This window comes from Paralichthys olivaceus, chromosome 24 (genome assembly GCF_024713975.1).
Source record: "Paralichthys olivaceus isolate ysfri-2021 chromosome 24, ASM2471397v2, whole genome shotgun sequence".
Classification (NCBI taxonomy): domain Eukaryota; kingdom Metazoa; phylum Chordata; class Actinopteri; order Pleuronectiformes; family Paralichthyidae; genus Paralichthys; species Paralichthys olivaceus.
In genome coordinates this window covers 11622564-11637240 of record NC_091116.1, presented here as the reverse complement: position 1 = coordinate 11637240, position 14677 = coordinate 11622564, and the positions used below count along the sequence as shown (strand labels likewise).

Genomic DNA, 14677 nt, shown 5'->3' with positions numbered 1-14677 from the left:
GCTCTTTTTAGAACATCAAAGTGCGTCGGTTTGCCTTCGAGCTGAAGATGCAGGATAAGAGCACGTTCCTTCTGGCTGCAGACAGCGAGGCAGAGATGGACGAGTGGATCGGGACCCTCAACAAGATCCTCCACAGCAGCTTTGAACAGGCCATGCAGGAGAAGAGGAACGGAGATCTGCATGATGGTGTGTTTCTGTGTATTTCTTTCCATTTCGTCGTTTTCCTTGTTGTCTTTAATAGCAGCTCAATTATTTTTGCATGTATTTAATTCCCCCTCCTCTTGGTGTTTGCGTCTGTTTTCTTGTCTTTGTGTCTTTTGATGCTTGCTGCACCTCCAGCCACTTGTCAATTCCCCCGTGGAATCATTTATTTCTTCAGTTCTTTCTCTTGTAATTCTCTTTCCCTCCTCATAAAGAGGGACCAACACATCATTATGTTTTTATATAATTGCCTAAGCACACGCGGTTCGTGTTGATCTCTTCAACAGACGAGGAGCACGGAAAAACAGACCTCACCTCTGGAAGTTTTCAAGACAGCTTTCAGGTAGCCTGTTTTTTCCATCTACAGTAACATGTTAAATCGATGCTCAGCACATATTTTTGGCCAGAAAACAAACAGCAGCTCTCCTTATGTGGTTGTTTGTTGAGGAGGGGCTTTGGATGTCCACATGACTTCCCTTGGACCTGGAGCTTTGCTCGCAGCGGAATAGCTAAACAGCTGTATTTGCAACCAGGTCCCCTCGTCTTCCTGTTGGTGCTCACCAAGCAAACATCTGGTTTACTGTGTATGGTCTCCTGATGTAGAGACCAGACGAGGTCAACACCACTGCTGCACGGGCGTCCAGCAGTGGAACGTGGCAGCCTGAAAATAAACACTTAAGGGTGTAGTCTGTTTTCCTCAGGAGTTGGTGAAAGATATGCATGGATGTAAATTACCTTTATACACAGATCACGGACTGTCCACTGAAATCCTGATTATATTGTTCACATGCTGTGTACCCACAGTAACATCACTTCCATCTCGCCTCTGCTTACTAATCTATACAGTGTTTTGCTTTGTTTCCACAGACCGCCAGAGATATTGAGTCCAAAATGAGAAGTGAAGCTCGTCTGAAGCTCTTCACTTTGGACCCTTACACGCAGGTGATGGAGATAATACCTGACTGTGCAGCTCTGTGCATTATCTATTAATATTATTTGACTGACCTGACAACATGTTCTGTTTCCACAGAAACTGGACTTTTCTGGCATCGAACCCGACGTGCGCCAGTTTGAAGAGAAGTTCGGGAAGCGTGTCCTGGTCCGCTGTAACGACCTGTCCTTCAACCTGCAGGGCTGTGTTGCAGAAAACGAAGAGGGACCAACAACTAATGTACGTGAAATAGAGCTGATGCCTCTTATTCGTCTATTTTTAGTTGACAGATAAAGGCAAACGTCAGTGAGATGCACACGTGTGTTTACAAGCACAGGAGCATGTCTGCAGGATAATTCTGGGAAATATCCTTTAACAGGGTCTGAATCAGTTAAGCAGATCACAGACAGTTCAGATGGCCCACTAGGCCGCCCCCCGTCAAAACCGATGTTGTTGGCAAAGGGAATGGTCGCTACCATGGCAACCAGTCCAGGCCTCCCACCATGCATTAGCACCAGTCTGAGGCTGGTTTCCTGCCGTCACTCTCCGATGTCTCTGTCTCTGTAGAAGGAGTCCTCCCAAGTTACACTCGGCACTCAGCCGGGAAACCACAGCCATTAGCTCTGGTAGACTCACTCAGAGATTGGCTTGTGTAATGGACATGCATGGTGGAAATAGCAAATGGGCAGATGAATTACATCAATGGTGATGGAAAATGTGAGGTGCATTAGGAAGGATCAGCACAGTTAGTTTCTACTTTCTTTGTCTCATCTTTCCTCAAAGAAATATTTTCCTTCCTCTCCTCTTTCATCGCAGGTGGAGCCTTTCTATGTGGTCCTGTCCTTCTTTGATGTCCAGAACAGCAGAAAGATCTCAGCCGACTTCCACGTGGATCTCAATCACCCACTGGTCCGACAAATGACAGCAGGCTCTGGTAGCAGGCAGGACATGCAGATTAACGGCAGTGCAGACGACGGAGTGTTGAGCGGCCGCAGGCTCCCAGAGGGGGCTCTCCAGTGCCCCAGACAGGGGGTGTTCTCAGTCACATGCCCCCATCCAGAGATCTTCCTTGTGGCCAGGATTGAGAAGGTCCTGCAGGGGGGGATTACTCACTGCACCGAACCCTATATGAAGAGCTCGGACTCTGCAAAGGTTTGCACGTTTGGCGAGACGATGAGAACGTGGCTGTAAATGAAATTGAGCTCAAGTGGCATGATTGAGTTGTAAAACTAATCCAATGTTTCCCTGTCAAGATGGCTCAGAAGGTGCTGAAGAATGCAAAGACAGCTTGTGGCAGACTGGGACAGTACAGGATGCCATTCGCTTGGGCTGCAAGGTGTGAGAAACCACTGTGCATCATTCTTTGTGTCAACTTGCTCTGAGGGAATAATTAAACATGTCGGGGGGATTACAGATCAGTGATGCTTAATGTTTTCAGACATCAACTATGGAAAATGTCTGGAAAGTTTTAGGAACACAGCAGGAGACTGCAACATTCAGTTGAGGGGTGGTGTCTAGGTGGAGCACAAAGGAGGCAGGACACGATGTATAGATTCTGCTGCTGTTGTTAACTTAGACATGTAATGACACATGACGATTTGATACACTGCATATAAACTGAATGGAAACTGCAGTGAAGTGAATTGTCTTCTATCTCCAGTATATTCTTTGTTTTTCCCCGTCTCTGCAGGCCTGTGTTCAAAGATGCATCAGGAACTTTGGACAAAACCTCTCGCTTCTCAGCTCTTTACCGACAGGACAGCAGCAAGCTGTCGGACGAGGACATGTTCAAACTGCTAACTGACTACAGAAAGTCAGTTTTCTTCCTGTCTCTCTCCTCTTTCCTTTTAAGATATTATCATAATTAGTTTTGAGATATTTTCATAATTGCTGCTTCTATCTCTGTTTTCCCAACAGACCAGAGAAAATGGCTAAACTCCCTGTGCTCTTAGGGAACTTAGATGTAACTATTGACAGCGTGTCCCCGGATGTCACCAGTAAACTCTTCTAAATATTTATTAAATCACTGTCTATTTATAACCGTACGACTCTGAGCTTGAACTCTGTAACTTCCCTCGTTTCCTGCTTGCAGATTGTGTCACTTCCTCCTACATCCCAGTGAAGAGTTTTGAAGGCAACGGGCCGGGCAGCGCTCTTCTGGAGGTGGAGGAGTTTGTGCCCTGCATCGCTAAGTGCTCCCAACCATTCACCATCTATAAAAACCACCTGTATGTCTACCCGAAACAACTCAAGTACGACGGGCAGAAATCCTTTGCAAAGGTACGTAGAGCAGCAATAACACTAACAGAGGCTACACGGCTCACTCTCTTTGGAAAGTAATGCTTTTGTTTGGCAGGCGTTCTCTTATCATCATCATTTTGTGTTCCTGTTCAGCCGGGCAACTGGCAGCCGCCTCAAGCTCGTTCAGCCAAGCAGCAGAGCTGGATAGAATTATCCCGGTGCAGAGCAGCAGCTTCTGATTAATGCATTAACAGTGGGATGTTGTTTTCACTAGGTCAGCTCCATATAGGAACTCAACCTGCCTTCTCCCCCTCATCTGTCCATCTGCCCTCTTTTATTTTAAATCAGAGCTGCCTGTAATATTTTCCCTCCTTTCATTGAAAACTAACGGACATCCGAAATGCACACAGAAGAACAGTGGTGAAAATGACAGGCATGAAATTGGTTCCAGGGCAGTGAGGATGTCATCATGAACTAGTTCTTGCTTTTCCATTATAATCAGCCTTCTTTCTCTTTTGATCCAGGCCAGGAACATTGCTGTTTGCATTGAATTCAAGGATTCTGATGAAGATGAGGCCCAACCACTGAAGGTGCTCGAACACAATAAAGTTTCAGTTGTTTGCATACTGCAGAAGTTAAAACGTCGAGATTCAAACCAATGACTTGAACCATATTCATTAAAAAAAACTGTGATGCAGTCACGCTCGGACCTTTTGCTCATATTATCTCCTGCATTCTGCATCTACCACAGTGCATCTACGGTCGTCCAGGAGGTCCTCTGTTCACCAAGCAGGCGTATGCAGCCATCCTGCACCACCAGCAGAACCCTGAGTTCTACAATGAGGTGATATCTCATTATCAGTGTCAGTGGTAGTGGGGATCATTTGATATTCAGATTTTTTAGCAGTTTATTTAGATTCATGGTGGTAACTCTCACCTTCTTTCATGTTGTTTGAGTTCAACTCTTCGTTGAATCCTCGCTGGAAAAGCTCAGCAGGCATTTTTCCCTTTCATTTTCCTCAGCAAAGCTTCCTCTGTATTAAAGCACCAACCTCAGGAATCTGTGTTTCTCTCACCGTCAGATAAAAATGGAGCTCCCCACCCAGCTGCATGAGAAGCATCACCTCCTCTTCACCTTCTATCACGTGAGCTGTGACAGCAACAGCAAGAAGAAAGACCAAGTGGAGACTCCAGGTCGGAGCTTTGAGTCATCGCAGAATAAAAACAAGTGCAAAATACAAAATAACAAGTTATGTTATGTTGTGTGGCTGCTGTGGATAATGTGTGAATATGTGACTACACCTTCGTCTCTTCCACAGTGGGTACGGCCTGGCTGCCTCTGCTGAGGGATGGCAGAGTCATCATGAACGAACAGCAGCTGCCTGTGGCTGCGAATCTACCCGCCGGGTACCTGGGCTCCCAGGACGGTGTCACCAAGGTAAAAAAGATTACATCGAATATCTGGTTGCAGTGTTTCGTGCAAGTCAGTGTTTGCTGCAGTATTCTGTTTTAAAATTAAGTCAAGTGCTGTAGACCAAAGTTGTTTTCTAGGTCAAATTGTTCTCACGTCTTCTCCAAGATGATTCTAATGCAGGTGGTGGTTAATGGATAAACTTCATTGACTCTGATAGGAAGGGTTGCACATCAAATACTTCCAAATCTGATCAGTATTAGAATGAATCCATTAAAGCTAACAGTCAGCATCATGAGTGCAGTCAAAAGTGCTTCTAGTGCAGAACAAATGACATTTTAACCACTTTTCCTAAAATGCAACAGTAGTAATGGTGTATTTTTTATTATATAATGTTGTATATGGTGTTTCTGGTTGATTGACATAGTGCTGGTAGTAGTAGTAATAATTTCCCACTTGTTATTGCAGCACTCTGGATCAGAGATCAAATGGGTAGATGGAGGAAAACCTGTGTTCAAAGTCTCAACTCATCTTGTTTCTACAGTTTACACTCAGGTACATATGCGTGTCTCATGGGCTCAGTGCCATAAAAAAGCTGATAACAATGAAATATGGATTAAAATAACATGTTCCCCTCAGGACCAGCACTTACACAACTTCTTCCATCACTGTCAAAGCATGGAGATGTCAGAACAAGCATCGGAGGGGGAGCTGGTTAAATACCTGAAGGTTTGCAGAGCTCCTTTTATTTTCAATGCCCTGAGGAAAGTGGAACGCACCCTTTTCTTTCATGCCCCGTCAGATGCAATGTTTTCATTTCATGCCCCAGTCTGCTCTTCTCTCAACACTTCATCCACTCCCCCTCTAGAGTCTCCATGCAATGGAGGGTCACGTGATGGTCAACTTTCTGCCCACCACCCTCAACCAGCTGTTCTGTGTCCTAACCAGAGCCACACATGAGGACGTGGCTGTCAACGTGACCAGGCAAGACACACACACACACACATGAAAAGCCTATATGATACTTAAATATAACTGCATCACTTTTATCTCGCTCTCATTCCAAAGCAGCATATTCCCCAGTTTCTCTTTCATACCCTGAATCCTTTTCTTCATCATACAGTCACCTATGGCTCACACACTCCATGTATGTTCTGTATCTCAGTGTGTGTGACTCTTTGTGAAGCTCTGTGTCTAATGAGGTGTCAGAGCGTTAAAGTTAATGAAGCTTCTGCCTATATTCGGTTCATTCCCTCCAGGGAGCCTCACTTCCTTCTTCTCTTTCTCTGTGTCTGCAGGGTTATGGTGCATGTTGTAGCTCAGTGCCATGAAGAGGGACTCGAACATCACCTGCGATCTTATATCAAGGTGCAGTTCTTTTTTAATCCTTGTAAATTACTGTTTATTATATGAGACAGTGAGAACCGACGTTCTTGTGGAAATTAAGAAGAAATATGTTTTTTCTTCCTCCCTCTCTACTCTCAGTTTGTGTTCAAGCCGGAGCCTTACTCCTCCACCAATGTGAAAACAGTTCACGAGGAGCTGGCTAAAGCCATGACAGCCATACTCAAGCCATCTACTGACTTCCTCACCAGCAACAAGCTGCTAAAAGTCAGTCATAGCCTGTGTTTGTTTCACACTTGTATTTGTTTGAAATGTTTAATCTCTCACACCGACTTTGTGTTTGTGTTGCAGCACTCGTGGTATTTCTTTGAAGCTCTGGTGAAATCAATGGCTCAGTATCTCATGGAGAGTGGAAAGGTCAAGGTAGTTCTCCTTTTCGTCTCCTCTTCTCTAAACTCCCTCTCCTTGAAGCCAAACTCATCTCCTGCTCTTCTTTTTTTGTCCAGCTCTCGAGGAACCAGCGTTTCTCTGCTTCGTTCTACCACGCGGTGGAGACTCTGGTCAATATGCTGATGCCGCACATCACCCAGAAATACAAAGACAACCTGGACGCGGCCCATAATGCCAACCACAGCCTGGCAGTATTCACCAAGGTTGTGATTACATACGTAGATGAGTTTGAAACTGGTTTAGACTTTACTGCATTGTATAGTTACTTATAATCATCTTTGATGATTGATTATCAGGATTAAAATATTTTTCTCCCTCAGCGCTGCTTCACCTTCATGGACCGAGGCTTCGTGTTCAAGCAGATCAACAACTACATGAACTGCTTCATGCCTGGAGACCCCAAGGTTGAAAATATCTGCTGCTCCCTGCTCTTTCATGTTTTTTATCAGAGTTATTAACCATGACGTGGAAACAAACATAAAGCCACATAAGGTCTCTTCTGTTGTATTCCTCTCAGACTTTGTATGACTTCAAGTTTGAGTTCCTGCGGGTCGTCTGCAGCCACGAGCATTATGTTCCTCTAAATCTTCCCATGCCATTTGGAAAAGGAAGAATACAGAGATTCCAAGGTAAAAATGAAAAGACTTTATCACCTAGATGCAGTTGATGCTTGTTTTCTCTTCATAGCTTTAATTCTGTGTTTAATTCTCGCTGCAGATCTCCAGCTGGACTATTCTCTGACGGATGACTTCTGTCGAAACCACTTCCTGGTGGGCCTGCTGCTCAGGGAGGTGGGCGGGGCACTTCAGGAGTACAGAGAGGTCCGTCAGATCGCCATCCAGGTGCTGAAGGGGCTGATGATCAAACACACGTTCGACGGCCGCTACGCTGCCAAAGTGAGTTTCTACAGCTCTGCACCACCTCAGTCGATAGATGGATGAGTCAGATGTCCTATACTTGAGAAGGACAATCTGTTTGGTATGGCGTAGGCCTCTAATTGGCTTCTGTTTGTCTTTCCAGAGCCAGCAGGCCCGCCTCGCCACCCTTTACCTCCCTCTGTTTGGCCTCCTCCAGGAGAACGTCCACAGGCTCGACATCAAGGAGTCAGCACCTCTCAGCACCCACAGCGTAAGCCTGGCATCTAGTGGTGGGACTCTGAATAGAAGGATTGTTCCCTGCAAATGCCAGCCAGACTTGCTTGTCTCCAAAAACGTTAATTACTGGGTTAATGACAGCTCAACGTGAACATTTAGATTTTATCCTAAGCTGAAAGTGTGATTTAATTCTACTTTCATATTAAAAGCTTTAATACTTGTTGTTTTCTGTCCCAGAATGTGAAGGAGGACTCTCTGGTGCCAAATTCTGCGGTGCCGCCTCAGAAACCCGGGAGTTGCATAGAAAACGTCCTCCACAAAGATGTGTTTGGGGTCATCTCTGGAACAGGTGACATTTTTTAGTCGCAAACATGGTTATTTTTCTTTCTTACATTTCATCTTGTGCACTGTAGATTCCCTCCATCTTCTGACATGCAACAAACTAGTGTTTTTATTTGTGTTCCATCCCTGCAGCATCCCCTCACAGCTCCACTCCCAATGTCAGCTCAGTTCACCACGCAGACTCCAGAGGCTCCCTGGTCTCCACTGACTCTGGGAACAGCCTGCTGGACAAGAGCAGTGAGAAGACCAACTCCCTGGAGAAGGTACACGGATGCATGATAAAACTGTCTTCTGGTGTTTTAGGTTTTATTCATTCTGACATTTGGACACTTTGCAAGAGTCAAGACCTGGACACATTCTTATAGTGTCACAATCTAGAGACTAGACACAGAGGGAGAGAATTCTTTTTTTTACAGAGGGATGAACAGTATCAACATGTTTGCATGTGTGGACTGATGACTGATGTTGTCAGTGTGAACGTGGATCAAATTTGCTCTTCAGGACTCTTTACTTTTATCTTAACTGTATCTTCTGCACCATTGGAACTCCACACTCTCCTCCCACCCCCCCTTCCCTCAGAGCTCCTACACCTCCTCTCCTCCTTCTGTAACTTCCCAACTCCACCAAAAAGAGAGATTTACTAGGAGGCACTCGGTCAACGTGCCCCCTCTCCCCCTGGACCCAGAGCACCGAGCCCCTCCTCTGAGCTCTGCAATCAAGCGTGTCACCATGGACTTCTCCCTCCTCACGGCCCCCTGGCCTGACCCGCTGCAGGACAGTGATAATGTCCAGCAGGCGGTGGATGGAAATCATGAAGAAAACATACCTATACAAGTATTCAGTTTGAACTTTCTCACCTCTCCAGAGGAAACTTTTGGCTAGAATTGCACAGAGTTCAGCAAACTGTGCTTTTGGCACTTTTCTCTTCAGAGACTAAAACATACTCTGCAGTTTGCACACATCTGTACAATATGTCCAAAATCCTCCCAGCGTTTCCTCCCAACATTCTTCTCCTCTGAGTGTCCCACACGTGGGAGTGTGCGTGCTTTTACCAGTGCAGAGGTTGAACTGACCTCGTAGCCTTTTTCACTTGAAAGTGTTTCTTCAAACCTGCGGCTGATGTTGCTCGGTCCAAGCACAGAACTGCTTCAGCCTTTTTCTGCTCTTGTGTTCATTTCCCCTCCAAAAAAATTAATCTGGAATGTTCTTTTTATCTTTGAAGTTTTGATTTTTCTGCAATTCTGTCGTCTTATAACTTTCCCTTTCATTTCTTCCTGTGCATCAGAACCAGTGTGCGTCGGCTCTGGGCAGCACCATGCTGCGCTGTGATAAACTGGACCGGGACGAGATCAAAAACCTGCTTATGTGCTTTCTGCATATTCTCAAGAGCATGTCCGAGGGTAGGAGAGTCGGTCACAAATATACTATATGAAAAGTATTTTTAATGATTTTAACAACAGGCCTGGAGTAAATCTTGTTATACTTCTCTCAGAGGCTCTTTTTGCTTACTGGAACAAAGCAGCTTCCTCAGAACTGATGGACTTCTTCACATTAATAGAGTAAGTACAGAGATCGAGATGCTTCGGCTTTACTCGTCCGTCTTTATTTACCCTCTTTGTCTCAAACTATTCCAATGCACATCTCTGCTGGATGTAGACATCAGTAAATAAAGCAGGAGAATCTGACTTGCACACAAGGTGTGATTCTCTGACTGGTTGTGTTTGTCCTGCAGAGTCTGCCTTCATCAGTTCAGATACATGGGGAAGAGATTCATCGCCAGGTACAGTCACACACTGAAATGATCAATTCATTCTTCAACACAAACTAACAATGTTTTATCAATGATGCTGTTGTACGACTCACAACTGAGCACAGACTTATAAACACAAGCTCTTTTAACTGCTTGCTCTTGGTTTGTTTCTCTCATTTGTTAACACGGCTGGCAAGTTGTTTTGTGGTTAATGTCCCGGCCTCTGGCCCCTCTTGCATGGGTAAGAAATCCCTGTCTTTTTTATTTCTCACTTTGCTTAATTTAATGCGTGATGCTGCCATTTGTCTTTATTAACAGTTTAAAAACAAGTCACCTTCTAGCAAATCTGCAGTATTTTTTAATTTAATCTCTTCGTCCTTTTGTGCCCCTTAATTGACTATATGCATCAACATTGCTGCCACATGACTGTTTAACCACCGTCCAAACTTACCAGTGATGGTTTCGTCTTCTCCTCAACAGGAGCCAGGAGGGGACAGGGCCTGTAGCTCCAGACAGGAAGTCTCTGACTCTACCTGTGTCTCGTAACAGGGCGGGGATCCTGCACGCCCGCCTGCAGCAGCTGGGAAATCTGGAGACCGCACATACCTTTAACAACAGTGAGCCCCACCCGCCTTAACTTTACAGATAAGACATAAATGAACAGATAATGACACTAAGTCCATCTTTGTACACTTGGTTTATTGCATATTACACCAAAAAGACACACAGGATTAATTAAGAGTCAGAACTTTGTGTCTTGTGCAGTGATATTTTTTCCCCGCTTTAAACAAACAGAAGTGGATTCAGACACTTTAGAACACATGGTTATATCATTAAGATAAAGCTAATTGTGTTTGGTATAAGTTATGTGCCTCTGCAGCATCTGGGAATCAATTAATATGTGTTTTACTGACTTTTATTGACAGCTGATGACTGTTGCAATATAAATGATGCCAGCACCTGCCCTGCAAATAATCCTGTCATCATTTATACTTATCAAAAAAGCAATCAAACACCATATTTATCGCTCCCATAAAGTGATATCTCTACGCGTGACCTTGTGTATTCTGTGCAGTGTACAGTCATACAGAAGCAGATGTGAGCAGCCAGTGTCTGCTGGAGGCCAATGTATCTACAGAGGTGTGTCTGACTGTGCTGGACACACTCAGCATCTTCATCATGGGATTCAAGGTATTAGCTGAGACAAACTAGTCTAAAGCCCGATATGTGGCGTGCATTGTGTCTGCATCACATTTTCCTTCACATCCACAGACTCAGCTGAACTCAGATCTGGGTCACAACCCGTTGATGAAGAAAGTTTTCCAGGTGCATTTGTGCTTCCTGCAGATCCCTCAGTCAGAGGCTGCCCTCAAACAGGTCTTCACCTCACTCAGGACCTTCATCTTCAAGGTGAAACTATTTTTCCTTTAACATTCCACCTTGTTAATTCAGTTTAATCATCTTTTTTCTATTTAAATCCCAAATTTCCTTTGCCATATTACATCCGGTGTCTCTTCTTTAATCCTCCAGTTCCCCTGCACCTTCTTTGACGGCCGGGCCGACATGTGTGCCTCTCTGTGCTACGAAATCCTCAAGTGCTGTAACTCCAAGCTGAGCTCCATCCGCAGCGACGCCGCCCACCTCCTCTACTTCCTCATGAAAAGTAACTTTGACTACACAGGGCGCAGGTCCTTTGTGCGAACACACCTGCAGGTACATGTCCCTGGTTGTGTCTATGCAAACTCCAAACTATTAATATGGCATTACTGTAGTAAATTCAGTGTCCTGTCCTGTGCAGGTGGTTATTGCTGTCAGTCAGCTGATTGCAGATGTCATCGGCATCGGGGGAACCCGCTTCCAGCAGTCTCTCTCCATCATCAACAACTGTGCCAACAGTGACAAGAGCATCAAGGTGAGGAGGGAATGAGCGTCTCTCTTAACTTTCTTTTATTGCTCGACTTAACACAGAACAGAGCTACTGGCCAGAAAAACATATTAAATACATTCAAGAGGGGAAAAATAAGGTAACAGCTTTGACTGTGATTCTCAAAATGTAACTTCTTTTCCAACACTGCTTGGCTCTTGTTGTAATTTGCAGCACACAGCGTTTCCCTCAGACGTGAAAGACCTCACGAAGCGCATCAGGACAGTGCTGATGGCCACCGAGCAGATGAAGGAGCACGAGAATGACCCGGAGATGCTGGTGGACCTCCAGTACAGCTTGGCCAAGTCCTACACCAGCACGCCCGAGCTCCGCAAGACCTGGCTGGACAGCATGGCACGCATCCACAACAAGAACGGAGATCTGTCAGAGGTATTTTTCTCACTTTAGTTACAGTAGGACACAAATTCCAAAAATCTAAAACATGATTGTTATAAAGGAACTTCAAATTTTTGCATGCTTTGTTTTGTGCTAACCTGCAGGCAGCCATGTGTTACGTGCACGTTGCAGCTCTGGTGGCTGAGTACCTGTGGAGAAAAGGTGAGGATATGGGGGTGTGTCTTCTGGTAACAAGATGCTTCCTTTTCCTGAGCATTTGAACTCAACACTTTTATGATCCTGTTTTACAAAGAAAAAAAAGATGGGCACTTGTAAATACTAATGATAAACACATAAGATGATTTACATGTTCCGGTGAGGGATGTTCTTTAAATATTTCTTCTTCTAAAACGTCTTCGTTCTTTGACTGGTAAAAAAAAACAGAAACGTACTCTGTCATCTTTCACCTGAGCACCTGTCCAAGGGTCACCTGCTCATTCACGAGTTCAAAACACTCCAACAGTGCATTTTCTAGATAAGATCCTCGCTCATGTTTCTTCACGTATGAAACAGATTACCATGAGGTCTGTTACACAATGTGGTAGGTTAGTGTGCGTCAGGTGAGTATTTAAGAGCGGACTGAACTCCCCTCAGATGTTCCCATCCTGTCTTCTCTAGCTGTGGATATTTAGGCAAGATCAGAACGACTAGTTGCAGTTTTAGGTCAGTAATGTTAATGCACCTTTTCTCTGAAACATTTCAAACACACTTTAAACACAAAGTCAACATAACACTTCATTTTTTCAATAAAATACCCTGTAAAATGTCATAATTCTGATTCTTGATGTGAGGCGTGAAAAGGATTTTATTAAAACAAGAACTTATGAAACAGTGGTGCTTATTTTCAGTGCATAAACCTGCTAATTAAAAGATATTTATTATATTTTTGGTGTATTACTCAATTCATCTGTCTATACTCCATGTTAGGTATGTTCAGACAGGGATGCTCTGCTTTCCGAGTCATCACTCCAAACATCGACGAGGAGGCGGCCATGATGGAGGATGTGGGGATGCAGGATGTCCACTTCAACGAGGTGAGACTTTCTGTTGTTTCTCTTCGTGCTCTGACTCTCTGCCAGTCCCTCAGTGTTGACCAAGCGTTTCAGAGTTTTCCTCTTTAGCGTCACGTGTCACCTCATCGCCTGCAGCAGCTCTTATCTCTGTGAAGTATCAATTGCTCTTAGAGCATGAAATGAAAATACAGTAGACTTTGACCCGGGCCAGGTGCCACACTACCTGTGTTTTTCTGGACTAAACCACTGAACGTGGGGAGTCTGACAAAAGCTCAGGCCCAGCACTCTTTAGAGGTGTTCAATCTCTTGCTCATGGACACTCCAGCAGGGGCAGAGACTTGTTGAACAGAGACCAGGTCTCCAGGTAAACTGATATCCCAGTAAAATTGAAAGCGATGTGTAGGGAATGTGAGATTTTATGAGTTGGTCAACAGATCTGTAGGCAATGAAAAGGTTTTTTTTAGCCGCTCTGAGAAGCTCTTCTCTTTATGAGATGGGCCCAGTGTCATTCGCCAATAAAAAGAAAGTGATGATGCATCGATTTCCTCCCACGTCTGCGGTCTCTGCAGTGAAGCGCTAACTTCCTAGACAAATAAGGACAAGCAGAAACGTCCCTCTTTGCATCAATTAAATGTTCTAAGCGGAACTGCAGCCGGAGGGGAAAGTTTATTGATGTTTACATTGGTGTGTGTGTGTGTGTGGGTCTCTGTTTCCTCAGGAGGTGCTGATGGAGCTGCTGGAGGAGTGTGCTGATGGCCTCTGGAAGGCAGAGCGTTATGAGCTCATCGCTGATGTCTACAGGCTCATCATCCCCATCTATGAACAGCGCAGAGACTTCGAGGTTACTCACATAAATCTGCCAGGACACATTTCTGATTTAAACTGCATGTCTGTGAAAAGCTCATATTTTTATCGCCCACCCAATAAATAAGTCAGGCTCTATTAAAATGTTTGTGACTCTGGACACCGGAGAAGAATGAACACGTCTACGACTTCTGCCAAATCATTATAGGAACCGCGGGGCTTTAATTCAGCCACTAAAAAGGTTATTTTTCTTTTTTGTGTGGGACAGAAACTGACACATCTGTACGACACCCTCCACCGGGCCTACACCAAAGTGATGGAGGTGATGCATACTGGCAAGAGACTGCTGGGCACATACTTCAGAGTGGCCTTCTTTGGACAGGTGAAAAAGAATTTGTTGTCACAACGAGCAGCTTTTGACTAATTAATTCAACCTCTTAAAGAATTAAAGCATGATCTTATCTTTTGCATGCATGATCATTCATTTGATTATGAATCTACTAAAAGTCGTCTAATAACAGAGATTTCTCTTTTCTCCTGCTCCCCTTCCAAGGCTGCGGTAAGTGTGTAGAGACTAAACTGTGTGTTGGCCTGGTGTGTTTGTTGGAGGACTGATGTCTTTAGTGGCGAATAGAAGTAGTTTTGTATTTTTGTGTCTGGTTTAGCTGCATTTCCTCTTTATTTTCCCCCTGGAAAGTTTTGTGTTTCAGCTCTTTGGTGAGGAAAAGCAATGGAGTTAACGTCGTAAGCTCTTGTTTCTGCCCTGACTCTCTCCT

General features: G+C 44.6%; 1 protein-coding gene across 6 annotated transcripts in view; it reads left to right on the top strand.

Moving 5' to 3' along the window:
* Positions 1–14677, top strand: part of dock9b (dedicator of cytokinesis 9b) — a 37940-nt gene that overhangs the window by 19823 nt on the left and 3440 nt on the right. For 3 of the 6 annotated variants that reach the window (XM_020104489.2, XM_020104481.2, XM_069520659.1), the window contains 39 exons: positions 12–186; positions 489–544; positions 1069–1143; positions 1232–1372; positions 1949–2284; positions 2386–2468; positions 2823–2945; positions 3050–3129; positions 3225–3412; positions 3898–3963; positions 4125–4217; positions 4456–4567; positions 4693–4811; positions 5253–5339; positions 5424–5513; positions 5653–5768; positions 6083–6152; positions 6270–6395; positions 6480–6551; positions 6635–6781; positions 6899–6982; positions 7096–7207; positions 7296–7474; positions 7599–7706; positions 7910–8021; positions 8147–8277; positions 9300–9414; positions 9507–9573; positions 9747–9794; positions 10245–10381; positions 10840–10955; positions 11037–11174; positions 11295–11477; positions 11563–11676; positions 11863–12078; positions 12189–12246; positions 13012–13118; positions 13816–13938; positions 14170–14283. In XM_020104489.2, the coding sequence (XP_019960048.2) occupies positions 12–186; positions 489–544; positions 1069–1143; positions 1232–1372; positions 1949–2284; positions 2386–2468; positions 2823–2945; positions 3050–3129; positions 3225–3412; positions 3898–3963; positions 4125–4217; positions 4456–4567; positions 4693–4811; positions 5253–5339; positions 5424–5513; positions 5653–5768; positions 6083–6152; positions 6270–6395; positions 6480–6551; positions 6635–6781; positions 6899–6982; positions 7096–7207; positions 7296–7474; positions 7599–7706; positions 7910–8021; positions 8147–8277; positions 9300–9414; positions 9507–9573; positions 9747–9794; positions 10245–10381; positions 10840–10955; positions 11037–11174; positions 11295–11477; positions 11563–11676; positions 11863–12078; positions 12189–12246; positions 13012–13118; positions 13816–13938; positions 14170–14283 (4617 nt within the window). The remainder of the gene's footprint in view (positions 1–11; positions 187–488; positions 545–1068; positions 1144–1231; positions 1373–1948; positions 2285–2385; positions 2469–2822; positions 2946–3049; positions 3130–3224; positions 3413–3897; positions 3964–4124; positions 4218–4455; positions 4568–4692; positions 4812–5252; positions 5340–5423; positions 5514–5652; positions 5769–6082; positions 6153–6269; positions 6396–6479; positions 6552–6634; positions 6782–6898; positions 6983–7095; positions 7208–7295; positions 7475–7598; positions 7707–7909; positions 8022–8146; positions 8278–9299; positions 9415–9506; positions 9574–9746; positions 9795–10244; positions 10382–10839; positions 10956–11036; positions 11175–11294; positions 11478–11562; positions 11677–11862; positions 12079–12188; positions 12247–13011; positions 13119–13815; positions 13939–14169; positions 14284–14677) is intronic. The other 3 variants (XM_069520658.1, XM_069520660.1, XM_069520661.1) reach the window with 1 other exon arrangement.